The sequence below is a fragment of the Protopterus annectens genome, chromosome 6.part0, assembly GCF_019279795.1.
Source record: "Protopterus annectens isolate FY-2018-M chromosome 6.part0, PAN1.0, whole genome shotgun sequence".
Lineage (NCBI taxonomy): Eukaryota > Metazoa > Chordata > Ceratodontiformes > Protopteridae > Protopterus > Protopterus annectens.
The window spans coordinates 614,694,663-614,722,552 of record NC_056737.1 but is presented as its reverse complement, the minus strand read 5'-3'; the positions used below and the strand labels follow the sequence as shown (position 1 = coordinate 614,722,552).

General features: G+C 42.2%; 1 protein-coding gene across 1 annotated transcript in view; it reads left to right on the top strand.

Annotated features, from left to right (window-relative positions):
• NEMF (nuclear export mediator factor) overlaps nt 1–27,890 on the top strand; it is a 1,922,187-nt gene that overhangs the window by 739,735 nt on the left and 1,154,562 nt on the right. The window contains exons 14-15 of the mRNA XM_044074284.1: nt 15,186–15,368; nt 24,972–25,035. Coding sequence (XP_043930219.1) covers nt 15,186–15,368; nt 24,972–25,035 — 247 coding nt within the window. The remainder of the gene's footprint in view (nt 1–15,185; nt 15,369–24,971; nt 25,036–27,890) is intronic.

Genomic DNA, 27,890 nt, shown 5'->3' with positions numbered 1-27,890 from the left:
AAAGATTTCCACTCTTACTGCCTACCTTGTTTAGGCCCAGACCACGACGTAGCAGCTTGTCTAGCCTGTGCTTCCTTCAACCGACGAACATTTAGGCGTCGGTCGGAGTTTGCTGAGGAGTTTTTCGGCTCCGCTTTTGCTTATATCATTTCGTCGGAGACTCCGACTTCTCATTTAGCTAAAAAGCGTAAGGAAAAGGACCGACACTCGCGGTCCGCAGTTTCGGCCGAAACCACGGTTAAGCCAACCGCGAGTGTCTCTGTTTCGGCCGAAGCCGAGTCCGCGGTTCTTCCTTCGGCCGAAAGCATGCCTCCTTCTACCGAGGCCTCTTCCAGCATGGCTGAATCTGCTACTGAAAATCCACCTGCTCTTACAGTTTCTCAGGATTTATCGGATACTATCCCCTTAGATGTATCTACTCCTGCACGTGGAGCTGCTAGGCCCCCTGCATCCATGTCAATTAAGGCTTTTGCCAGGGCTAAAGCAGCTAAATCTACAAAGGCCGTGTCTGCTAAAGCCCCCTCTCACAGGCCTAGCTCTAGTACTCAAATGCTTAGTCTAGCAGAGGATCTCATTTCTTTGATCAGGGGAACCCAGTCTCACCCTGACAGGGCCTCTCACCCACCTCCAGAGAAGAGGCTTAGAGCAGAGCCCCCTGAGCCAGTTTCTTCAGATTATTCCTCTGATGACTCAGAAAATACAAATCCTCCAGAGGGCCCCTATTCTCCATATGAGGACTCTGATGCAGAGGATTCCATTCCTTCTGCCTCTCCTCCTGAGGAATTTTCTTTTGGGGAAACCTTGCATGCTATGAGGGAACAATTTCAATGGCAGAGCCAGGATTTTTCAGACTCTAGAAAAAGGCTTAGGACCTTTTTACATTTACCACAGCATAGGCCTTTAGCTATTCCTCCAGTACTTACAGTTGTGGATGATGCATTTAATGATGCTTGTACTGCCCCTGACTCACTGCCTCCGGCCCCTGCTAAGCCCGACAGATACTACAGGGTTCCGGACACACATTATCATTTGTATAAGGCTCCTATTGCAGATCCTGAAACTATTTCACAGGGTCCCAAAGCTGTAGCAGTTGCCTCTGCCAAAAAACCCCTCCCCTCTGAAAGAGACTCTAGGGCATTGGAGAGCTGGGGTAAAAAAGTTTATACTTCTGCTACTCTTTCGGCTAGGGCCTTAAACTGTCAATTCCACATGATTCAGTATCAGGAATTTCTGTTAGATCAGCTTACTAAAAAACTGTCCTCGCCTGAACCTTTAGACCGTAAGTCCCTTCAGGATTTGGTGCATAACACTCAGCAGGTCAGTAATCATTCCTTAAAATGTGGCTATGATGCACTGGAGGCTTCCTTTAGATCAGCTATGACTGGTACAGTGATCAGAAGGCATGCATGGTTAAAAGAGCAATCCTTACCAGACCATGTAAAGTCAAAGCTTCTGGATGCTCCCATGGAAAAGCACAGTTTGTTTGGTTCCCCTGCACAGCAAGTGTTGAAGAAGGTGGAAGAAAAAGCTAAATCTGTCCAGACAGTCAAGGATTTCTTACAGGTCCAGCCACCGAGGTTTAATAGGAACTGGCCTTCCAAGAATTGGTCCTTTCCAGACACCACCAGAGCACAAAGAAGCAGAAATAGACGCCTTAGGGGCAGAGGTCAATCCAGAGGTGCCTACAGGGGACGTCAGTGGCAGCCTAACAGCCAGAGAACTACTGCCACAGATCCAGCCACTACCACTTCTACAGGACAATCACAGTGACTTGGCTCTGAAACCGCCTACCAGGGAACAACTGGCAGCACCCTTAGGCGGAAGATTAGCCTTATTTTCAGTAAATTGGCATTACATTACAGGAGACAAATGGATTTTACAGACAATAGACAAAGGCTACAGGTTTCACTTCCATACTATTCCAAGGAAGAGAGGAATGCCAAACCTACCTCCAAACCAAAGGACAAATGCTCTACAGCAAATAGACCACTTACTAAGGATGAGAGCTATAGAAAAGGTACCACCTATGGAACAAGGACAAGGATTTTATTCAAGGCTGTTCCTAGTACCAAGAAAGGAAAACCAATGGAGACCTATCCTCGATCTGTCCGCTCTAAACACATATCTCATTGTTCCAAAATTCAAAATGCTGACCCTACAGCAACTTCTTCCCATGCTGGGCAAGGAGTCTTGGCTGGTGACTCTAGATCTCCAGGAGGCATACCTGCACGTCCCCATACGACCAAATTGCAGAAGATACCTCAGATTTCTTGCAGGATCAGAGCATTATCAATTCTCAGCATTGCCTTTTGGCTTATCTACTGCGCCCAGAGTATTTACGAAATGCCTGGCATCAGTAATTGCTCATTGCAGGCTTCAGGGAATTCAAATTTATCCATACCTGGACGACTGCCTGTTACAAGCGGACAGCAAAGATAAATTAACAAAAGATTTGAAAAAGGTTATTCACCTGCTACAAGCCCTGGGATACACAGTCAACACAAAAAAGTCAAGGCTGATACCATCCCAAAGGATAACCTTCCTGGGTGCAGAACTGGACACATTAAACCAGATGGCATTCCTCACAGCAGAAAAACAGAAGCAGCTACCACTCTATTTCATGGCATTAACAACGCAGAACCAGCTTACAGCAAGGAAAATCCTGCAAGCCCTGGGTTACATGGCATCCTGCATAATAGTAATTCCACATGCCAGACTACATATGAGGAAGTTGCAATGGTACCTGAGGAATTTATGGTCTCAGCACAAGCACAGCCTAGAAACCCAAATTCCAATAATTCCATGCCTGAAGTAAGAATTCCAATGGTGGGCCCAGGCCTGTCAATTGAACAAAGGACTGCCCTTCCACAGGCCTCACCCAAGCCAGACTATCACCACGGATGCCTCAGACCTCGGTTGGGGGGCACACATGGTGGACAAGTGCATACAAGGCTTGTGGACTCAAGACCAGATGAACCTACACATAAATCAAAAAGAGATGCTGGCAGTAAAACAGGCAATTCAGACATTCAGACCATTTCTTCAACAGGGTCATTTGCTGATGAGGACGGACAACAAAACAGGGAGGCACACATTCATATCCTCTATGCCAGATGGCAATGGACCTCTGGAATGTGGCCCTGAGCCTCAGCATTCAGCTCCAAGCCATATTCGTGCCAGGAAAAGAAAATATACTAGCAGACATCTTAAGCAGAACCACCACGGATGCCCACGAATGGATGCTCCATCCAGACATCTTCAAAACCATCACAGGGAAATGGGGGCTGCCAGAAATAGACCTGTTCGCATCCCCACACAACCACCAATTGAAAAAATTCTGCACAAGGACATACCACCCGCTTGCTTGGAAGGTGGACTCCCTATCCTTCAGTTGGGAAAACCTGACAGCATATGCATTCCCACCTCTTCCTTTGATGCACAAAGTGCTACTGAAGATCAAAGAAGAACACCCGAGGATCATCTTGATAGCTCCAGATTGGCCGAGGCAACATTGGTACCCGCTACTGAGGAGTATGTCCTGGGAACACGCATGGCCTCTACCCCTACTACCTCTACTGCTAACACAGAACAACTTCAAAATCCTGCATCCAAACTTGAAAACTCTGCAGCTAGCTGCTTGGAACATTACATAAGGAAAAATAACCCAGATTTATCTCAAAGGGTTAAAGACATTATCTTGGAGGCCCGCAGACCCTCAACAAGGAAAACTTATTCAGCAAAATGGAAAAGATATCTCATTTGGAGTGCAACAAAAGGAGTGGATGCAAAATTGGCAAACATAGCTAACATCCTGGAATACTTAGCAGAGCTTTTCCACAATGGTCTATCTTACTCCTCCATTAAGATTCATGCATCAGCAATTTCAGCAGAATACAACATGGATCCTCCAGTCTTCTCTCAACCTCTACTCAGGCAGTTTCTCAGAGGAATTAAAAATGTAAAGCCACCAAGGAAACCACCATTGCCTACATGGGACTTGAACTTTGTGTTAAAAAAGTTGACACTCCCCCCTTTTGAACCAGCAGCAACAGCAGAATTACAGTACTCATCTTGGAAGACTGCATTCCTGCTTGCAATCACTTCAGCTAGAAGGGTTTCTGAATTACAGGCATTAATGGCAGTACAGCCCTTCCTTATCTTCCATCAGGATAGAGTGTCCATGAGAACTAATCCTACCTTTATGCCAAAAGTGGTCTCCAGGGTATCATTAAACCAAGCAATACACCTACCAATATTCTTCCCCAACCCACAGAACAGGGGGGAAAGATTGCTGCATACCTTGGATGTACACAGACAATTGCGCTACTACCTGGACAGAACCAAGAATAATAGAAAAACTGACCAGCTTCTGGTAGCATATGCAACAGGAATGGAAGGAAAAGCAATTTCAAAACAAACAATCTCAAAATGGATAGGAAATTGCATTAGATTTTGTTACTCTTTTCATGGAAAGGCAACTCCAGAAAACATCAGACCTCACTCCACAAGGGCTACAGCCACTACTACAGCTTTCTTACGAGGAGTGGCTACCAAAGACATTTTAGAGGCTGCTACTTGGAGCTCCGTGCATACATTTGCCAAGCATTATAATCTACCTTTATACTCCAGATCCCGAGCAGGTTTTGCCACTGCTGTTTTGCAAGGGATCTTAACTACACCATAAACTCTTAGTGCCTCCTTAATGCCTCCTCCCCCAGTTTGGCTATGGTATTCTACCCATTTGTTAGGACTGCAGATGCATCCTTGAAGGACATAGTACAGTTTTGTACCTACCATAAATGTAGATGTCCGAGAGGTATGCATCTGCAGTCAGGATTAGCCACCCTCCTTCCCCTCTGTGGTACTCCTAGGGTATTTGCCCATCTTGTAGCTAGCTGGGGGAATCTATTATGGTGTATTTGTTTGTATATATGTATATACATGTTTATTTCTATTTGCTCTCTATTGTTTGGAAACATTTGCATTTATCCAAATTTAGCCTTCCTAGAGGGCACCTGGCATCTGGGGCAAGAAACACTGAGGTAAATGGCGTCGGCTGATGCCTTTATACCCGCTGAACTGCAGCTATGACGTTGGGTGAAGTGCGACATCAGCCGAGGCCAGACCCAGACTTTGGAACTGCCGATCAAGGGCTGCCTGAGGCCAGGACAACCCATTTGTTAGGACTGCAGATGCATACCTCTCGGACATCTACATTTATGGTAGGTACAAAATTTTACTTTTTTGCGGCAGCCACCAGAAAGGAGGTGTTGTAGTAGAGCACCTCTGTCCACCAAGAAACTGTCAAAATCCCTTTCAGGTAATCTGCCTATTGACAGACAAAAATCTGGGGAGTCACAGCTAACTACCCTATATTCTATGACCAACATGTCCATGTGTCTACTTTCTAACATAGCTGATGGCATGGCAAGGGCAGCAGGTACTAACAGTGTTGTTTCCCATTCTACCTGGATGATTTTGCAAAAGGCTTCAGTATGTCCTTCATTAATGCTCCCTTCAATGGTTCAACACTTTATTGCCATAGGTTAATGAAACACTTAGAAGTGAGCAGTAGGGGTAAGACCCTGTCTGTAATTGGCATACATTTTGGACACTTTCAGTACAGTGGTCATTAATATAGCAATCCTTTTATGCTCCAGTACATCTCACAGTAATATGCAGAATACATATCAATTGGTGGGTGACCTCACCAGTAGTAATTTGGTTGACCATTCAACCCTTCCACTCCCGATAGCCACTGTGACCAGGGACACATACCTTCTGGGATGGGGAGCAGTATGAAGGGAAAATGGTTCAAGGCACGTGATTATCAAAGGCCAGTTTTCACATCAGTGTCTTGGAGATGAGGCCATTCCTCCTAGCATTGCAGTCCTTTCAGGACCTCCTTCCCAAGGATGTGACATGTGTACAGTCAGACAACATGGCAGTGGTCTGAACTATCAACAAGCAAGGAGGAACTTGTTCATACCCATTGTGCCAGGAAGCCATGAGAGTGTGGCAGTGGGCAATGTCTTCCTTATGCTTTCTGATTTTAACTCACAAATCAGGAAATTCCTGTATTCTGGTGGACAAATTGAGCAAGTTTATTATTCTGCTTTGAGTGGTCCCTCAGTCAGTCAGTGGTGACAATGATTTTCAGTTGCTGGGACAGTCTTTCTGTGATATTTTTGCCTTCCATCTAAACAAGTGCAGCAGATACTTTGCCCTGATCTCTGCAGAGGGACAGTCACAGGAGATGCTCTAGTTGACAGTTGGCCCTTGGGTCTCATATATGCTCTTCCACCTTTTCCCTTGATAACCAAGCTTCTTCAGAAATCCATGAGGTGCAAGGCAAAAGTAATTCTCATTGTGCCCTTTTGGCCCTGGCAGGTTTGGTTCCCCTTCCTCTGGCCTCAACTGAATACCCTTCTTGTGTGCTGGATCCACATCCAGACCTTCAGATTAATTTGCTTGGCCAGCATTACCAAGACATGAAAACCCTGAAATTGACTGCATGGTTTCTCCGTTTCTAATGGTAGCCAGAGACACCAGCTATCTACTCCATTCATTCATATTTTGTCCTCCTCGCTAAAAACAACCCCCATAAAGGTTTATCTTGGCAAATGGAAAAGCTTTACCCTATGGGCTTCCTCCAAAGATTTGGGCTCATTTTCAACTCCATTGCCTTCTATTTTAGATTTCTTAGTGGGTTTGTTATACAAAGGCACTAGTTTCTTAACCATCAAAGTGCGGTTAGCAGCCATTTCCAATTTTCTCTTGGGTCAAAGTCAGACTTCTACTGCTTCTTTGAAAATTTCTAAGGCCTTTTTGAAAGGAACCTTTCTCCTAAGACTCCCAGTCATGGACCCAGGTCCTCCATGGGATATTATTGTCATGCTACAGGTATTAACTAGGTCTGCCTTTGAGCCTGCATCCTCAGTGGATTTAAAATTCTTTACTTGGAAAACAATCTTTCTAGTAGCAATTACATCAACTAAAAGGGTTTCTGAGCTAAAGTATTTTCTACCAAATGTGACCTCTGAAGTGAATTTCAATCAGTCAGTCATCCTACCAGTGTTCTTTCCAACAAAGGGGAATGTACTGTACATTTGATGGATGTTCACCATCAACTCAGATTCTGTACACATTGCACAAAGGATATCAATTAATCAGACCAGCTTTTTCTTTCCTTTTCAAAAACAATTGAGACAAGGAGTTTCTAAAGTGACCTTTTCCAGGTGGCTGTTCAACTGTATTTCTTTTGTTTATGAAAAAATGGGATTAACTTTATCTGGCAAATGAAAAGCTCATTCAGCTAGAGATGTGACTACCTTCACTGTTAATCTCATTAGAGCTCCCATTGATGAGATTTGTGCCATGGCTACTTGGTTTACAAGCTCATACCTTTGTGTCATAATACAGGTTTGATGTACAATCTACATCTTGTTCTTGTACTTCCTTTGGCTGCACCATACTTCAGAATATCCTTCCATGTGACCATTCCATTTCTGTGGTAGCTTGAGAATCTGTACCAACTGTTGAGCTGGATTGAAAAGACAACATGGGATATGAAAGTTATATACTTATCATAATGCTAGCTAGATTCATATTGTCTTGTTCAGTCTGGCTCTACATTTCCTCCCTCTATCCCTCAACCTGAATTGCCACGTTTCTGGCTCCTTACTGATCAGTTGAAACTGACCAATGTCCTTGTCTTCTGGACAGTCAGTTGCTATTCAACTGTAGGTTATTAGGTCTTTGTTGTGTGCACATGGTATAGTGCTAGCTACAGGTGGGCAAGCTTGATCTGAGGTAATCAGGAACAGAGAGAATTATCAGTAGGGGAGGAGTCAGAGCCCTGGATCTTGGAAAGTCCCATGCTGGAATTTACATAACTTTACTTTCGTATGCATTTCTAACAAAATAGCAGGTGTACTTAAGTTTCTATCAATTTATATGGGTGGCAGATCAGTTTAGTTACAAGAAATTACTTTTTAAAGGTTTAAAATTTAATTTTTTTGAAAAGAAAAAAAAAATCAATGAAAGCGAGTTAAAAAACAGAGATTACTGAGATAGGCCTAGAGACTAAGAGAACACAAGAGTGAGAAGACTTGAATGGCAGACAAAAACAGCAGAGAAGACTGTAAGCATTTTCAGAAATGTAAAGCCTTTTAAAGAGTTTAATCATTATCCCTAAATCTGTTCAAGGAGATTCATTGAAGAAGTGCTCAGAAGGGGACTTAAACTTCATAAGAGGATCTTAATGTCTTTCAGATGAAAGATTGTTCCAGAGAGCAGGGACTGTTCATGAAAAGGCTTCTTCACCAATGACTGTTTTAAATGTTTTTTTAATGTTAGATATTCATTGTTTTTTAATGTTAGATATTCACTGACATGATGGATGTGCCAACTATCTCTGCATGTTATGATGTAAAAACAGGATTGCAGCCCACCACCAGTTTGCCAGATGATTTCTTAAAGGATTGCTGCACCTCAACTTTGCTTTGAAGAATCCCTAATCTTCACGGAATTTAAATTTCTTAGTTGTTAAGCTTGCTTGCCTGACATTTGAGTCTGATAGCTTAGTGGCATTAAAGTTAATTTGGAGGAAAATGCTTTTCTGGGAGCTGACACCTGTGTGTATATGATTGCAACGTTCCAGGCTCTCAGTTGTAGGAAAGACAAAGTGGCTGTAAAGTTGAGACCACATTTCCTTTCAGAGATGATTTCAACGGTTATATAAAGCAATTATAACAATAATATTGGTTTCAACGTTTCCCTAAAACAGTAGATAGAGAGCACTTTTTATACCCTGGATGTGCACAGATAGCTCGGCATGTTACCTGCAATAGCTGTAAGAACCTAAGAAGATAGACTAGTTACTCTTCTCCTTTCACCTGGGACAAAGGCACTTCCAAGTGCACTGGCAGCTACATTATCCTTTTGCCATCAAGTGGCAGACTGTCTGCTGCCAAATACTGTGGACAAATCTCAATCTAGCAGAAACATAGCTGCCTTCAATGCCAGTACTTGCTTCAAGAATGTTTCCATTACAGTTGTGTGCCTGCCTTAGCCACTTGGTCTTCAATGTACAGCTTAACTGAATATTATTTTCTCAGTAATAACGCTAGGATTATTTTTTGGGAGAAACTCGTATTCCAGGACTCTGCTTTCTGTAGTTTGTGTTTGTACAGTCCTTTGGCTTCTTCTGTCCTTAGGGTTTACTTGTGATAAAACCTAACCAATGAACATATTGACAAGTCCTTTCTGTTGTAGTGGATCTTTTTTCCATGTCAGTCATCTGTGAGGTGATCTTCCTTTATGAATGAAGAATGGAAGGTCTCTCTTCCTCTGTAAATGGACTTCCAAAAGGTCATTTGTTGGAGGTCAATGTAAGCCTGTCCAATACATACTTTTATATAACTGATTTAATACTTCAGTTGTCAAATCTTCATTTTACATATTGATTCAGAGAAAGATGATTGCTAGATGTTCTTCATCTCACATTGCTGCAGTCCTTACTTATGGGTAGTCCGCTGTCCTCGGTCGGCCCGAATACCAAAGTATTAGGCTGACGTCGGTCATGGGCGCCTAGATCTGACATCAGAGCGTCAGGGTATAAAGACGCATGACTGACGTCATATCCTCAGTCTTTTTTGCCGCATGGTCCGATGCAGAAGCAGCGTTGCAAGTGCAGTTCGGCGTTCTGAAATTTTTCGTTTTCGGAGTTTCAGACCGATACCAAGTTGGGCTAAGTACCCCGTTGGGGAATATTTTTGTTTTTTCTTGCCTCAGTTCCTTACCGGATGTCAGAAAAAGTGAATAATTGTATTTCTTGTGGGAAGCAGATACCGCATAGGGATTACCACTCGCTTTGTATTCCTTGTTTGGGACCGGAGCACGACGTAGTGGGGTGTCGGTTTTGTGCTAGGTTTAATAAGCGCACTATAAAACGGAGGTTAGATTGCGCTAGGTTAGTCTTTGGCAAGAGGTGTAATTATAATATGCCGTCGGATGTTCCGACGCCTGCTTCTACTAAGAAGCGCAAAGACAAATCTTTAAAACCTAGGCAGGATGATTCGTCCGTTACGGACGCCGGATCTTTAGAAGCTACAGCTGAACAGGTGGATCCGGCTGAAGTTTCTGTTGGGTCCCAGGGGGAAACTTTGATTTTACATGATGTGGCCTCTCAGGAGGCAGGGCAGGCTGAAGGGGCCTCTCAGGTTACTATTCTCCCTTCTATGCCTAAGGTGGGTAGGCCTTCTGTTACTGTTTCTAAGGCTCCTTCTAAGGGCAGGTCTGTTTTGCCTTCCTCTGGTGTCAGTTCTGGTTCTTCAGGGTCTGTGCCTAAAAAGCACATGCTTAAAATGGCAGAGGATTTGATTACTTTAATTAGAGGTTCTATGCCCCCTCCTGATAAGAGGCCCAGGATGGAGCCAGAGTTGGAAAGTTTGGAGCAGGCCTCAGATGATTCAGAGTCTTCTGCTGAAGACATTCAAGATTTCCCCTCCTTATTCTGATTCTGATGCAGAGGATTCCACTCCTTCTGCTTCTCCTCCAGAGGATTTTTCATTTTCAGAAACTCTGCATTCCATGAGGGAGCATTTTAAGTGGGAAGGACAGGATTACTCTGATTCACGGAAGAGACTTAGGGAGTTCTTGTTTTTACCACAGCATAGACCCTTAGCTATACCTCCGGTTTTGGATGTTGTTTCGATGTTTTCTCGAAGCTTCCCTTAATCCAGATTCTGTGCCTCCTGCTCCAGTTAAACCGGACAGGTATTACAGGGTGCCTGAGGCTCATAAATATCTTTATAAGAGTCCTAGGGCGGACCCAGAAACTATTAGTCAGGGGCCTAAGGGTGTTAGAGCCTCTGTTGTTAAGAATCCGGTTTCTCTGGATAAGGAAGCTAGAGCTTTGGATAGATGGGGTAAGAAGGTATATACCTCTTCTACTTTAGCAATGAGAGCTTTGAACTGCCAGTTTCATATGTTGAAGTATCAGAATTTCCTCCTTTCTCAGCTAAGATCTAAAGTGGATGCTTTGGCAGAGGGCATAGAGTGTAAAGAATTGCAGGATATAGTGCATGTTTCTGAACAGGTGGGTAAGCACTCTTTGCAATGTGGTTTTGATGCTTTACAGGCTTCTTCTAGGGTGGCTTCCACTGGTTCAGTTATTCATAGGCACGCCTGGCTTAAGGATCAGAATTTGTCTGAGCATGTTAAGTCTAGAATTCTGGATGCCCCTTTACAATCTGAAGTTTTGTTTGGTCCTCCTGTGGAGTCAGTCTTAAAGAAAATGGAAGACAAGGCTAAGTCTATGCAGACTGTTAAAGATTTTTTGCAGGTACAACCTCCAAAGTTTAGTAGAAATTGGCTTACTAAGGGGTGGACGTACCCTTCTTCTGATTCTCAGTCTAGGGGTAGATCTAGACGTGGTAGGGGCAGAGCTCAGGGTACCTTCAGGCCGAGACAATGGAGTTCGCCTGCTCAGTCTGCTGGTGAGGGCAGGGGCCAGTCCTTTCGTAAACAGGCCCAATGACCTGCATTTTCAGCTGCCAGATTCTTCTTGCCTGGCAGCTCCTTTGGGAGGAAAGTTGGCTCTTTTCAGGCAAAATTGGCATTTAGTCACCCAGGACAAATGGGTATTGGACATTATAAACCGAGGTTACAAGTTCTATTTCCATACCATGCCTCCTTTCTAAGGCATGCCAGACGTCCCTCCTCGGCAAAGGTTAGAGTCTCACAGACAAATTTCTTTACTTCTTCAAATAGGAGCTATACAGCCAGTTCCTCTGTCAGAAGTGGGCCTAGGATTTTATTCTCGCCTGTTTCTAGTTCCAAAGAAAGGGAACACGTGGAGACCAATTTTGGATTTATCTATCCTCAACACTTACCTGGACATTCCAAAGTTCAAGATGCTGACTTTACAACAACTTTTACCTCTGTTGGGAAAAGATCACTGGATGGTTACTCTGGATCTCAAAGAGGCTTACCTGCATGTTCCTATCAGGCCCAGTTGCAGAAGGTACCTGCGTTTCGGGCTGGAAATTTACATTATCAGTTCTCTGCATTGCCCTTTGGCTTATCTACTGCCCAGAGTGTTCACAAAGATTCTGGCTCCAGTGATAGCATTTTTCAGACTAAGAGGAATACAGATTTATCCTTATTTGGACGATTGCCTGATTATTGCACAAGAAAAGGACGAACTTCTTCATCATCTACAGTATGTGATGGCAGTGTTAAGATGCCTAGGGTATTCTGTGAACGAAACAAAGTCCAGTCTAGTACCCTCTCAGGACATGTGCTTTCTGGGTGTGAGACTGAATACAGCTTCCCAGATGGCCTTTTTGACCCCGGACAAATAAAGAAGCCTTTCTCTTTATTTCCATCAAATGTCTCTACGGTCCAGGCTGACTGCAAGGACAGTCCTTCAAGCCTTGGGGTTCATGGCATCTTGTATTCTAGTGCTTCCCAATGCCAAATTGCATATGAGGAAGCTTCAATGGTATCTCAAAAATGTATGGACACAGCACTGCCAAGATCTAGACACTGTCATTCAGATAATACCTTGCATTCAGAAGGAGTTTTTGTGGTGGGCTCAGGAATGTCACCTAAACAAGGGACTCTCTGTGACCCGACCAGAGGCGAGTCAGATTCTAATGACAGATGCCTCGGACAAGGCTTGGGGTGCACACCTCAATGGAAAATGGGTGCAAAACACGTGGCCTGTCAAACTCCAACATTTGCATATCAACTTGAAGGAAATGTTAGCAATCCAGTTTGCATTGATGGCTTTCAAAGATTTACTTCACCCAGGGCAGGTGTTGATTCAAACAGACAACACTACTGTCATGCGGTACATCAACAAGCAGGGGGGAACCCATTCTTACCCTCTTTGCAGGCAAGCGATGATTCTGTGGGAAACTGCTCTCAATCTACACCTCAATCTTCAGGCAAGGTTTCTACCAGGAGCACAGAACTCCTTAGCAGATGTCTTGAGCAGACAAATAGTGGATCCTCACGAGTGGAAATTGGATCCTCGTGTATTCCAACAGTTGACAGTGTTATGGGGAACTCCAGACATAGATCTGTTCGCTTCTCCACTAAATTACCAGTTGCCAAAGTTTTGCACAAAAATGTTTCATCACACAGCTTGGAAGGTGGACGCCTATCATTCAGTTGGAACAATCTGCATGTATATGCCTTTCCACCTCTGCCTCTTCTTCCCAAGGTACTTTTGAAGGCCAGACAAGACAAGCCAACCATGATTTTGATAGCACCAGATTGGCCTCGACAACACTGGTACCCACTACTGAGGAGTTTAGTACGAGAACCTCCATGGCCTCTGCCTTTGAATGCGCACCTTTGTCACAAGAGGACAGTCACTTCCTCAATGTCAAGATTCAGTCTCTGCATCTAACAGCCTGGCATATTCTGTTTTAGACTCTGGAGGGTCTCAGCTTCCACAACAAGTTTTGAATGTTATTTTGGAGGCCAGGAGGCCTAGTACCAGGAAAGTTTACTCTGATAAATGGAGGAGATTTTTTATTTGGAGCAAAGAAAAGGACTTTGATGTCTCCAAACCTGATTTAAGTGTTGCTCTTCAATATCTTACTGAGTTATTGGACAAGGGTTTGTCTTTCTCCTCGATAAAGGTCCATGCTGCAGCCATTTCTGCTCACTATGATTGTGACCCTCCTTTATTCTCTCATCCTTTAAGCAATTTCTTAGAGGGGCAAAGAATATAAGACCCCACGAGAGCTCCTACTCCTGCTTGGGATCTCAATTTTGTGTTGGAAAACTTACTCTACAACCTTTTGAGCCTGCAGCTACTGCCGAGTTAAAGTATTTGTCATGGAAAACTGCTTTTTTGTTGGCCATTACCTCTGCAAGAAGGGTTTCTGAATTACAGGCCCTCATGGCAGTGGAGCCTTTCCTGATTTTTCATAAGGATAGGGTATCTTTATGCACTAATCCTTCCTTTATGCCTAAAGTGGTTTCTAGTGTGGCCTTAAACCAAACTATTCATTTGCCTACTTTTTATGCAAACCCCCAAAATAAAGGGGAGAAAATTTTGCATACTTTGGATATTCACAGACAGTTGCGTTATTATTTGAGCAGAACCAGGGAGTTCAGACAGTCTCAGCAGTTGTTTGTTTCTTTTGCTTTGGGTTCACAGGGTAAACCTGTTTCAAAACAAACTATTTCTAAATGGATTGGGTTTTGTATTTCTTTCTGTTATTCCCATCATGGTAAGGAGATTCCGCTGGAATCAGGCCTCATTCCACTAGGGCTACTGCTACTTCTACGGCCTTTCTAAGGGGTAGCTACAAAAGACATTTTGGAGGCAGCTACTTGGAGTTCAGTGCATACTTTTTCTAAACATTACCACCTTCCTCTTTATTCTAAGTCTAGGGCTGGATTTGCCACTGCAATTTTACAGGGCATTTTAGCGCCCCTAATGCTCTATGATTTTTCCAACCTCCCTTTCCGCTGCTTTGGGATTCTACCCATAAGTAAGGACTGCAGCAATGTGAGATGAAGAACATAGTACAGTTTTGTACCTATCATAAATGTAGATGTTCGAAGATCCACATTGCTGCAGTCCAATTTACCCTCCCTCCTTCCCCACTGTAGTTTCACATGATGCTATGCTTTAGGTGATGGTTGTTGTTGGGCTTGTTTTTGGGAGGTATTCTGTTTTTGGCTGTGGCCTTTTTTTGTTTGGCCTTCTGACATCTGGGGCAAGAAAAGACTGAGGATATGACGTCGGTCATGCGTCTTTATACCCTGACGCTCTGATGTCAGATCTAGGCGCCCATGACCGACGTCAGCCTAATACTTTGGTATTCGGGCCGACCGAGGACAGCGGACTACCCATAAGTAAGGACTGCAGCAATGTGGATCTTCGAACATCTACATTTATGGTAGGTACAAAACTGTACTTTTAGCATTACATCACCTCTTAGATCAGTGCAATGTCCCTAAAAGTAGAATGCTTCCAAAATTTGTAACAGTAAATGGTACAGGAGGAGGTAAACTAGTCAAAGACCAATCAAGGAGGTTCCTGTTACTGATTATCTGATCCTGTAGTAATGTGTATTTTGTTTCCATGTATTGTATTGTTTGTGAATTATTTTATTTTCTGTTCAGAACTAAAATATATATATATTTTTTTAAAGAAATCCCTATATAATATCTGATGAGGAGAATGAGGAAAACATCAATGAAGAAGATAATAAAAAGGAAGAGCAAAAAGGCAAGAAGAAGAACAAAAATAAAGTTCAGCAACACAAACTGCAGAAAAGTAAACCTGTCTTAGTTGACGTCGATCTCAGCTTGTCTGCATATTCAAATGCCAGAAAGTGAGTCCTGCTTGCTGATTTTGTGATGCAACAGTTTATTTTGTACCTATACTTATGCTAATTTGCTCTTTGCAATTTATTTCTTCTCTCATTTCATGTCTGATCCTTACACTCAGTGGTTGGGTCCAACCCCCACCCCCAATCATCTAACAGGATTCAAGAATGATGCCACAACATAGAGACAAGATGATCAGCTTTAACAATTGGCTTAATTTCTGGTGTCATTCAAAGGGGATCCAGTGTCTGTCTGCCTGGGATGACATGCTTGACAAGCCACGCTGCTTCGCAAGGGACGGCTTGCACCTGTCACCCCTGGGATTCCGGATATTGGCTAAGGCTCTTGCCACCCCCATAGTGCCTTTTTTAGGCAAGGCTCAAATTCTAAACCTACCACCCTAGAAAATAAAAATGGGAAGAAACTAAGGGTAATGCTGCTCAATGCTAGAAGTCTAAATCTCAAAATGCACGCTCTCGAGGCCCTTCTCAGTATGGAGAACATCGATGTCTGTGCTGTGACTGAAACCTGGTTCAAGGCTCCTGAGAGCACTCCGGCACTATCAGGTTTTACCTCATATCATGCTCCGCCCCAAAACCCGGACCACACCACAAAAGGAGGGGTGTATCCATATTCATCAAGGATACCCACACCTCCAGGTTGGTGGCAACGCACAAAGCATCGGAAACCATCCAGGTGCAATTAACCATAGGCAAAATTGCTCTACAATTTGTAGCATGCTACAGGCCACCCTCTCAAACTCAGGAACCCCACACAGCCTTCCTGAAGACACTGGAGGGTATAAATGTATCTCCAAACACCATTATATTGGGTGGCTTCAACTACCCGAATATAGACTGGGAACATTACTCAAGCCCCAACTTTCTAGCCCAAAGGTTCCTGGAGTTCATAAATTCAAATGCCATGGAACAACTAGTCACCGTTCCCACAAGAGGAGAAAATATATTAGATCTCATCATCACAAACATGGGGACAAAATGCTCCACACCGAAGTATATCCTCATTCGTGAGATCAGATCACAAACTTATCTCACTGGAAATCCACATCCCGCCCCCACCCCAAACAAAAAAGACCACAGTGAAGAACTTCTCTAAAGCAAACTTCACACTACTCAAGACTGGTGTGGTATCCTTCAAGGCCCGCGAGCCAGTGGAAACCACAACCCAAGCTGCGGAAGCCCTTACAAATGCCTTATACGAACACCTCCAGGACTGCATGGATCAGGCAATCCCTAATAAAACCAAGACTCTTTCCACCAAGGGCAAACGTCCAGTCTGGTGGACCCCAGCCATAAACAAACTTTACAATAAGAGGAGAAAGCTGTTACATAATAGAGCAAAATCCATAAAAGAGAAGACACCCTTGATCATTATTAGTAAAAAAATACGAGCACTCATAAAATCATCCAAGGCCAAATTTGAGAGAAAAAGTGCAATAGATTCAAAAGACAATCATAAGGCCTTCTTCAGCTATGTTAGAAACCTGGGTGGAAACTCCCAGATATGCGCAGAATTAGTCCAAAATGATACAAAAATCACTGAACCCACAGACATTGCCAACATACTGGCAGACAGGTTCAGTGCAAACTTCACCCCCCTCTCCCCCCCAAAAGGAGAGATAACTATCCCAGCGGAGTGTAGCCTCCCAGACATCTCTAATGCGCAGGTGAAAGCTGCTCTCTCTAAAGCTAAAAACACAGCATTAATGGGACCGGATGGTGTCCCCGGCTGTGTGCTACACGAACTCAACGAGGAACTAAACCCGCATATAAGGCAGCTGTTTAATCTTAGCCTTACCACAGGATATGTGCCCAAGGAGTGGCGTACGGCAACTGTGGTCCTACTCCACAAAGGCGGTACCTATACGGACCCTGGAAATTACCGCCACATAAGCTTAACAAGCCTGGTCTGCAAAGCTATGGAGAGGATCATAATGGAACTCATAAACAAAGACATAGGGGACTTGCAGACATTGGACCCGACCCAGTTTGGCTTTGTCAAGGGCAGATCATGCCTTTTGAACTTGGTTGACTTCTTCGAAACAGTCACCAAGGCCATTGATGAGGGAAAGGCAGTCCATACAGCCTACCTTGACCTTGCAAAAGCTTTCGACACAATACCCCACCCGTGTATTATAGAGAAACTCACCAGCTTAAATGTAAACCCATATGTCACAAGATGGGTTGCAAACTGGCTAAAGGACAGAACCCACAGGGTTAGAGTTGCTGGCGCCATGTCAGACTCCAAGCCGGTCACAAGTGGTGTCCCACATGGCTCAGTCCTTGGCCCCCTGTTGTTCGGCATCTACTTCTCAGAAGTACAGGCAAACATAGGGGGACTATGGCTGACAAAGTTTGCAGATGACTGCAAACTGGGCGCCATAGTGTAAAGTACATCGGACACAGATATCATTAAGAGGGGTCTCACGGAAACTGATAACTGGTGCCAGAGCCATGGCCTGAAGTTAAATGCCAAAAAATGTATAGTCATACCCTTCGGGAAAAACAAGGTAACCCCAAGCTACCATATAGGTGGCAATCCATTAAGCACAGAAGAGGTTATCAGGGACCTGGGGACCCAGGTTGACAGTGGCCTTTCTTTTGACACTCACATTGCTAAAGTGGTTAGAAAGACCTTCTACATTGCCCACCTGATCATGAAGGGATTCACATCCAGATCAAGTGAGGTCATTGTTCCCCTGTACTCTTCACTTATCAGACCAATGATAGAGTACAATGCCCCATTCGGGATGTGTCTCACCCGACACCTGCAGCAATTGGAGAGACCCCAAAAGTTCCTCACCAAAAGGATAAAGGGACTCCAAAATCTGTCATATGCTGCCAGACTGAAGAAATTCCAGCTCTATTCAGTCGCATACCGCCTGCTCAGAGGTGACCTGTGCCTGACATACAAGGCCATGTCCAACCCGGAATTAATGGACATGCTCCACCTCAAAAAATCCAAATCTACCAGATCCACTAGAGCAAGTGACTTAAACCTTAGCACGGATATAAATAGGACATGCTGGAGGGATAGATTTGTCACCCAGAGACTCCCTATGCTGTGGAATAAAATCCCAGTCCATGTGAGGCAGAGCACCTCGCTGGCTCTGTTCAAGAGAAATCTTGACCGGTGGATGGGAGATCGTAGGTTTACCCCGGGAATCATCTCTGTGTCACTGCTGGACAGAGGCACAACAAACTAATGGGCACAGTATTTTTTAACATAAGGGGTGGCGTAAGCCACAAAACTTTGGGCTAGGCTTATAAATGCCTTAGGGCAGATAGCCTAGTATAAACCTATGAACCTATGAACCTATAAGAAGCTATATTTGGGTGTAATTAGGATGATGCTTTGATATGACATGCACTTTCATAAAACTGACAATTTTAGAAAGCAGATTGTATCCATTCATCACTAGGTTCCCTCACTTTAGCCTTGCTCTTCCAAGGTGAAATCATATTTATGTATATGCTGTTGCCGCTCACACACTTGACAACTTGCCTTTAATCATGAATCTTGTAATAATCCTCATTTCTTGTGCTTGCATTTCAGAACTGTCACAGTTCAGCATTTAAAGATTACTGTACTTAACATTTTTTTCCTTTGTTTCTGCTTTCCTATTTTTCCAGGAAATCATATATCGGTTTGTTAGCAGCAGAACTATGTTTGGAGCTGGTCTGTAGTATTGTTACAGAGGATGTCAGGCTGCATGACTAAGATGTGACACAGACATTTCATCTCTTGTTACAACTTTACATAAACATTTGGTCATTTTTTGCACTGCTGTCAGTTCCCCAAGGAATATTCTTAAATCTTGCTGTCAGCTGTATGGAAACAAAAAAACAAACCCAGCCAACACAGCAACCAAAGCTGTTTATTAAAGATAATTGTGAAATAATAATAACTGAGCGCTTTTGTCTTAACTAAATGAATACTTCATCAGAGTGATATGTCTTCTGTTTAATTATGCTATCAAATACAAAAGAGCAGCCAGTTACATTAAAGCAATTTGCGACGCAGGGTGATGTCACACAAACACATACATAGTAGGTATAGCAATGTTTGTTAAAATTATGTAAATACTAAAATGAACAATACATCATGCCGTGTGTGTGTGTGTGTGTGTGTGTGTGTGTGTGTGTGTGTGTGTGTGTGTGTATATATATATATATATATATATATATATATATATATATAAAAAACAGTTAAAATTCAGTTTTACAAGAAATATATTTCTGTGATAGAAATAAAATTAAGTATAAAAAATAAAATAAAAATACACTTTATAGATGAAATTGATAGGTGTTGCCATGGTTAAACCACCACAGCTCTTTTCTTTAATACACAAGCAATATAAACATTATCGTTGATACCAGGTGCTGATGACGCATTAAGCTTTAGCTGCCAGAATAGTTCTTTACACTCTATTAAATTGTCAGCATCTCTACTAAAACTGGCAGCCATTACTTTGTCAATGATAAAAAAATGTAAACTTTTTAAAATTGAGGCAGTCAGTGGTATGCCTATATCAGGCATTCAGTGTTTTCCTACATTTAATATCATAGCCATGCTCCCAAATTATTTCTTTTAGTTTTCTAATTGTTTTCCCAGTGTAGAAAGCTGCATGTGGCAAGATAAACTTTAAGGGAGGTATTGCAGTCACACCTCCCGGGACAGAGGATAGTTCTGATGAAATTCTCCACTGAAACATAAGGACCCTCGTTGATAAACCTGCAGAATTTGCAGGTCCCACATTTGTGCATTGATCCATGTGCCTCCTTGAGATATCTCCACTACCTGGTTTTCCAAAAGAGATTTGGTATTCCTACACTTGGAGAAAACAGTCATTGGAGTAACCCCTGAAAGTTTCTTGATTTCACTAGGAAAGACTATGTCCCAGAACAATCTTATGATGATAGTGTGAAAAAAGGCCATCCATACTATACAATATGGAAAAGATGGGCATGGCCCTATCAAAATTAATAATACTTCTGCCTTCAGCAAAATCCACAGTGACAATAGAAGAAACTGGCTTGATTTTCAAAATAGGTGAAAAACGTTCACTGCTGTGTGGAAACACTTCATTTTTTATGTTATTTAACAACTGTAATGGGTAGCCCATATCAATAAACATACCAATGAAATGCTGCATTTCATTGCGAAAGTTACTGTCATCATATATTATTCTTGAGAGCCTGACCATTTGGCCCTTGATGACTGACCTTTTATGATTAAAGGGGTGACACCTGTCAAAATGAAGGCAGGCATTTGAAAAAGTCTTCTTCCTGAAAATGTTAGAGGAATAACCTAAAGTGTATTTCCACTAAACCCCTCTTATGTACTTTATTGAAAGAAGGTTCATTATTTTATGCTTGGAAATGTAATATATATAATGAGCAGAATGCTAAGAGTGTAGAGTAAGCATACATAAGTACTTGCCCACCAAAGAAAGTCCACACTTTTTTTCTTATTATTGTCTTAATCCCTCCCTTCTGTACAACAGGTCTACTTGAGATATCTTCGCAAGTTGAAGCAATCCTCACACTCCACTGTCTGTGATGTCACAAAAGAACAATTTATGGCTGGCTTAATGTTTCTAGACCCATGAACCCTGTCCTTTATGTGTGTATACACAATTTGTACAAGTGTCATAGCTACTGCATATGAACACTGTGAGTTTCACTGTTGTGCTGTAATGTTAAGGATGTCATCTATTTGACATGTGGCTATATTTAACATAACTGAGACTTGTCTCAACTGTATTTTTATTGTTATTGTTGTCTGATGTATTGCTTAATGCCTCAGCATCTTGTGGTTTAGGCAGTTGATACTTTGGAATTTCATTTCAGTCATCTGTAGATTTACCAAAGAAGTGGGCAAGGGGTGGAGGAGGACAAAATAAAGAGTAAACTATATTGGAGGAAGAGATAACAAAAGATGTTAGTGAAAGGTTACTGGGAGTATAGATTTCAGTAACACCTGAAATGATAGGTATGATGAAATGAGCAAAGGAATGCATGAGTAGAAAAGGGAGGATAAAGGAATTGAAGTCAGGGCAGTGCTCACCAGTGCCACGAGCCAAGGAAGGAAGATGGTAGAGCTGTAAGTGCTACTAGTGGGACATGACCCTGATGTTTGGGTAGCAGAGATGAAGCTGTTGCTAAGTGGTAACTGGGCATGGTGATCCCCAGATGTAGCATGCCTGGGAAGTACAGAGTAGACAAGGATAGAGGGAAGTATATGTGATGGAAGCAATTTGATAAGGTGATAACAGAACATGGGGAAGGGGGTAAAGGAAGTGCAAATACTGTTAAACCGTAAGGAAGATGGTAATGAAGTGTAAGGAACCAACTGTAAGGCTTTTACCACTCAAAAAAAAAAACACTTAAAAAAAAGCAAAGGTTTGAGTATCAGCATAGTCTAACAGCCCAGACATCAAAAACCTGAAGTAAATAAGCTCAGGATGAGCAAGGAAAAAGAAGGGTGGTTATGGTATGATTCCTCAGTTTGCCTGAGGCCGAAGACTGATGGCTTCTCTCATCCAAGGTAGAAAGCTGGACAAAGGAAAAACATTAAGGCGGAGGTATTCAGTCTGGAAGGGTCTGAGCTGTAAGTGATGTTTGGAACCAGGAAAAATATAGGTTCTTATTCTATACAGCAGGGCTAAAAGGAGGAATACCCATACTAATGTTGTGCTAGCTAATAGTAACTGTGCAGCAGGGTGGTTCACATTGTAAATTGGAAATAAAGAGCAAAGAATGAAAAAAAAGGCTAGGATCTGAAATTAGAAGGGATCAGATTTCAGGAAAATAGAAAGGCTCATAAAGGGGGCATTGGGATGGTAGCAGGTTATCAGGAGAACAAAGATGTAAAAGACTTGTGGAATACCATAATGGAGTGAATTGGGAAAGTGTGAAAAGGGATGGTTGGCAGGACAAAAATGAAACCAGTGTGCTTTACCAGGAAGATAAGGATAGTCATAAAGGGTAATAAAAAGAAATGGGGACTAGAAGAATAGTGCAAGACTCAGTGGGACAGCTGTATGGAATCCAGAAATAGGACAGCAACATGTGATAGAAAAGCAGGGCAAAGGGAGAAATAGAAAGGACAGCCTTATTCAGTTATAAAAGGGAAAGGAAGAATCTAGGAGAAGAAGCTGGTCAGCTGAAGAAGTTTAGGAAGCAGATGCAATTTGTAAATTAATATTTTGCATTGGCATTCTCCAAGAAAGAAGAGAGAATGGTAGAGGAAGGATACACAGATAAGAGGTAACTAAAGAAGTGATAGTGGCACTAGGAGGTCTAAGGGAGGAGGATGTACAGACACTTGAAAGGGCCCCTCTTAGGGTTATAAAAGGGGTTGCTGAGGTTTTATTTTTGCACTCAAGGGAATTGGGGTGAAAAGATCAAGGACAGTAATCATCAAGAATATTCAGTGGGCAGTAGCAGAAGCATGTTAAATTCTGGAATGTATAACTAGGAATCAAGAGATGATAATACTCTTCTGTCAATCACTGATAAGGTTAACTAAGTTTGCAGATGACTGCAAGCTAGGAGCAGTCATTGAATCCCCAAGTGATTTAGTCATCCTGCAGGAAGGTTTGTCTCTCATAAATAACTGGTGCCAAAATCATGGACTGAAACTAAATGCCAAAAAAATGCATTGTCTTATCCTTTGGGAAGTTATCTACCCCAAGGAACTATCACATTGATAATATGCCCATAAGAGTTGACTCAGTTGTTCCTGATTTGGGAACTTATGTAGATAGTGGCCTAACATTTGACCAACATGTGTCCATTGTTGTAAGAAGGTCCTACATTACACAGCTTATAAACAGGGATTGTGTTTACATGTAGGTATGTCATTGTCCCCTTTTAGTCAACCCTCAGTAGGCCTGTCATTGAGTATAATGCCTCTTTTGGCATGCATCTGTCCAAGCACATGAACCGACTCAAAGCCCTGTCCCTGCACTCTGTATCTTACAGACTGTTATGACGTGACATCTGTCTGACATACAAGGCATCTTCCAAGTCAATACTGATGGATTGACCACACATCAGGAATCAATTGGCATCAGAAATACTCGGTGTAAGGATCTAATCCTCCTCTGCAACATCAACAGAATATTTGGTGGGACAGGTTTATTTTGCAAAGGATGCCACTGCTCTGGAACAGACTCCCCATACATGTAAAACTTAAGCTCATCCTTGTCTATATTCAAACGTAACTTGGATTTATGGATGGTAAACAGAAAATTTACCCCAGGAGTGCCTCATGTGCTACTATTGAACAGTGGCAGCTCCAAAATGTTTTATCCCATGAGTGGGTCCACTCCAATTATCTGTGTTATGTTACCAGTTATTCTTACTAGGGGTAATATGTAATTATTGACCATGAGATGGGCGAAGCCAATCTGACACTGAATGGGATAGGTTCATTCAGTAGCAAAAGAAGAAAATAGTTAGGCTCAAAATGGCCAGCAAGGGCAGATAGCCTAGTACTTACCTATGAAGCTGTGCATCTGATGTACTGCTTGCAGTTTTGTAAGTCAAATTAAGGGAAAGGATGTCACCTTACTAAGAAAAAATGTAGAACATGGAAACTAGTAGTTAAGGGAACTTGGGAGTAGGACTCGAGGAGAGGCTAAGGGAGTATACCTATTTGACTGCAAAAGAGGAGGTGTGTGGGATGTATTGTATTGAGGCTTCCTGTTAGATGAACAAACGCTTAAAATGTCGAGTACGACATGCTCGACAGATTCTAAGTGAACGTTCATCTAAGCAAAACCTTAGACTGTCGAAACAAGGAGCTTAGAAAAGTTATAGTTGGCCAGCCGTCAGGAAGCCAGTAGCTGATGTCAACGTTCACCTTGTCTTGCTGTTCTTCCAGTCCTCCACTGTGGTGCAGTCTTGTCGTTCACCCTGTGTAATGTTATGACAGTCCTCCACTATGGTGCGATCTCAGAGTTGGTATATTTAAGTAGGAGGTGTGGGAGTCACAGCCCCCCACATTGGGGAGGTGTGGGAATGAAGCCCCCCCACCTTATTTTGTTTGTTCATTTGTTTTGTGGGGGGGGGGTTGGCAGGTTTTAATGGTCTACAGTACATTTTAGCCATCAGCCGTTGGCTTCCTGACAGCTGGCCAACTATAAGTTTTCTAAACTCTTTGTTTTGACATTATGGGATTTTGCTTAGATGAACTTCCACTTAAAAGCTGTTGAGCTGCTGTACTTGACATTTTAAGCATTCATTCATATAATATAGACCCTTGTATTGATGTACAAGTCATTGCAAGGTCAGAGAATTATATCAGAAAAGAACAGTAGATCAAAGGCACACAGTTTGCTTATTATGAAAATGCTTGTCCATAGAGAGGTTGATGGATAGGTAATTGACAGAAATTATGGTAGAAGCCAATGTAGTTAATATCTTTTAAAGACCGTGGGATTCCTGGAGGGACCGAATGTGAGATGACAGGGCTGTCTTAGGCTAGATTCAGACTCTGTAGAGACTGTGCTTCTTCCTCCTTTTTTGTATTATATATGTACACTATGTTAAAACTAATTTCATTGTGCAAAATTACAGGTACTATGACCACAAAAGACATGCAGCCAAGAAACAACAGAAGACAGTGGAATCTGCAGAAAAGGTATTTTTTTTTATTTTTTAATATCTGAATGCAGTGCAAATGAAAATCATATGTGTTAATATGAGATGAACCACTGACTTGTATCTTAGTACTGAAATAACTAAGTTAAATGCAAGCTTTTGTGTGAAGCTTTGATTAGACATTATAGACCTTTCTTGTTGAGTCAATTGTAGAGTTTTTCCTGTTTTCCCTTCCAGTTCAGCGTTTATTTAAAAAAAAAAACTGCATTTGAGCATGTAGGTGCCCTAAACCACCACACACTGTAATGTCACATGCAACAGTAGGATAGTGAGCCCAGCCCTTGAGCCTGCTAATTCTTTTCTGGTGGTTGCACAGTTTGGAACTTAGTCCTGATGCTTGATGTGAAAATATTCCCCTCTTCATTGCTTAGCACCAAAGCCTACAAAGGGGTCATGTGTTCATCAGATAATGAGCCACGACATGAGGACCATTGTCTGTATTGTTTGGTGAGGAAGATAAAGTATCATCTCAAGTGTCATAGATAAAAACTAGCCTGCATAAATAGGTGGGAGAAGCTCCTGGCCTCTTTCACTACATTAAGAATATCAATGGGTGGAAATGCCTAGTGCAGAGTTTGGCATGCTGCTTCCTTTCACAGACTTCAGCCTTTCCTGAAGCATTATCAAAAGGCTAAAGATATTTAGGGCAGACAATGGTAACCCTGTCTTTGATGTTCATCCCCCTGGAACAAGGTGGTTTAGGATTACCAGTACCAGGTCCAATACATTTGAACCTCCAGTGGGTGTATCCACTACCTGGTCAAGGTTGTTTATTTTTATTTATTTATTTTACATTTGTTTACCGGGATAGTCCGACTGGACACATGTCCATTTACAGCGGAGGCCCTGAGAGAAAAGCTCCACATTCAATACAGAAAAACAAATAGTTGTACAATATAACAATATGATTATCTATACAGAAGCAAAAAATTGACAATAGATAAAAATACAACTTTTGATATAAAAAAAAAATTAGACACTAGATAAAAAAATACAACTTTCGATACAGAAACAGAAATTGACAGTAGATAAGCATTATAACTAGCTATACAGACAGACAGAGACTACTTAGAAATTAATTAGTGTAAGTTTAGCATGAACTAGTATAACTATTAGAAACTTGAGTAGAAAATAAAATTCCTGATACTATAGAAAAAATTACAGTGGGACTAATTGGATATGAAGCTATTTGGAGTTGTAGAAACAGTGATGATTAGGTAATGCATGGACATAGCCAGGAATTCATTGTGTAATTTAAGTGAATTTTTGAACAGCATAATAGTGGAGGCAGAAGATAAAGCAGGGGGAAGGTTATTCCAGGATTTAGCTATGTTATGAGAGAATAGTGCTTTACCTGCAGTAGTGTTAGCCTTAGAGATACAAAGGAGTGATTTGTCAGTGGAGCAAAGGGGACAATTTGATTTGTAGGGTGTGAGTAGGTGACTTAGTGCTGGGGTTCTATCAGGATGTCTCAATATTGTAGGCAATGATTAGTTGATGGTAATTGAGTAGTTGGGGAAATTCTAGCCATTGTAGTTCCTTTAGAGCCTGACAGTGATAGGTTCTGAAAGTGCAGTTATGAACAAACTTGGCAGTTTTGTTGTAACATGTCACAAGTCTAGCAAGATCATGTTTTCTGATGTGTAAGGATTGGTGCTGCATACATTAGAGTGGACAATAGATGGGTTTGGGCCAGGGAGATTCTCGCTTTTTTTGAGAGAAAGTTTTTGTTTACAAAGTCCACAAATTTCTGTGACTGCTACTGTATAGGATTTCCTGTCTGTAGATGGGAAGTCCCACATGAGTAAGGTGTTTGGTTGACTGGTGAGTTACACAGGTAGGTCTAAGTATGGCCTATAGGTTTCGTGGGACATAGAATGTGGCCTGTAGCTTGCTAGGATATGATATGGGACATTGTCTGTAGTAATTTGCATGTGGAGAAACTCCAGATTGTCATCTTGTTTAACCAGCCTAGAGGTATGTTTGTTATTGATGTAGATGGAGACTCCTCCACCTGTATTCCCTGTATTCCCTGTCTGTGTAGTCGGTCTAAATGTGAGGAAGCCACTGAAACTTTGCAACGTCAGAGTACTTTCTTCAGCTTTAAACTGTCTCTCAGTAACTTTACAGATGTTTACATTCTCCAGGTGAAGAGACTTTGTAGGAAGTGGAGCTTCTTGTTTAAGCTCATGGGATTAAGCAGTAACACTTTAAGGTTTCCTTGGGTTGGCCTTGTTATGTTGGAAAGTTTGTCAATTTGGCAATGCCTAAAAAGGCTGTTTGGGGAGGAATCTAGGGAGGTAAATCTCAAGTCATTCACAGCTATATGGATTATGACTGAATCATACTGGTACCTGCAATAACGAGTTTGTGCATAACTTGGTGGATCCTGGGAATTGGAGGAGCTTTCAAAGCTCAGTTTACAGTAAGGGAGGGCAGGCTACAAATCAATAAGTTTCAAAGCTCCAACAAGGAATATGAGGGTGGGGTGGGAAAAATCACCAACAGGAAATCAAACGATGCTCGTCTTTGCAGGCCTGGAATCTTAGAGAAGGCAAGGCCACACATGTACATGCTGTGTATTCTGTTATCACTCAGGAAACAAACTGACCAATGAAAAAACAAATGAAATGTGTAGCCTAAATAATTTGCGTATATGCTACATAGAAGAAAAACACCAGACCAAACAGATTTTTCCAAACAGAAAAGAAAATACAGTTAATAAAGAAAGCAGCTCTATCAGTTTAAGCAATTAGATTACTTCGTTTCTCTGCTTCAAATCGCCAGCAGCTGTATCAGTTTAGACAACTACAAACACAAAAAAGTGATTAGATT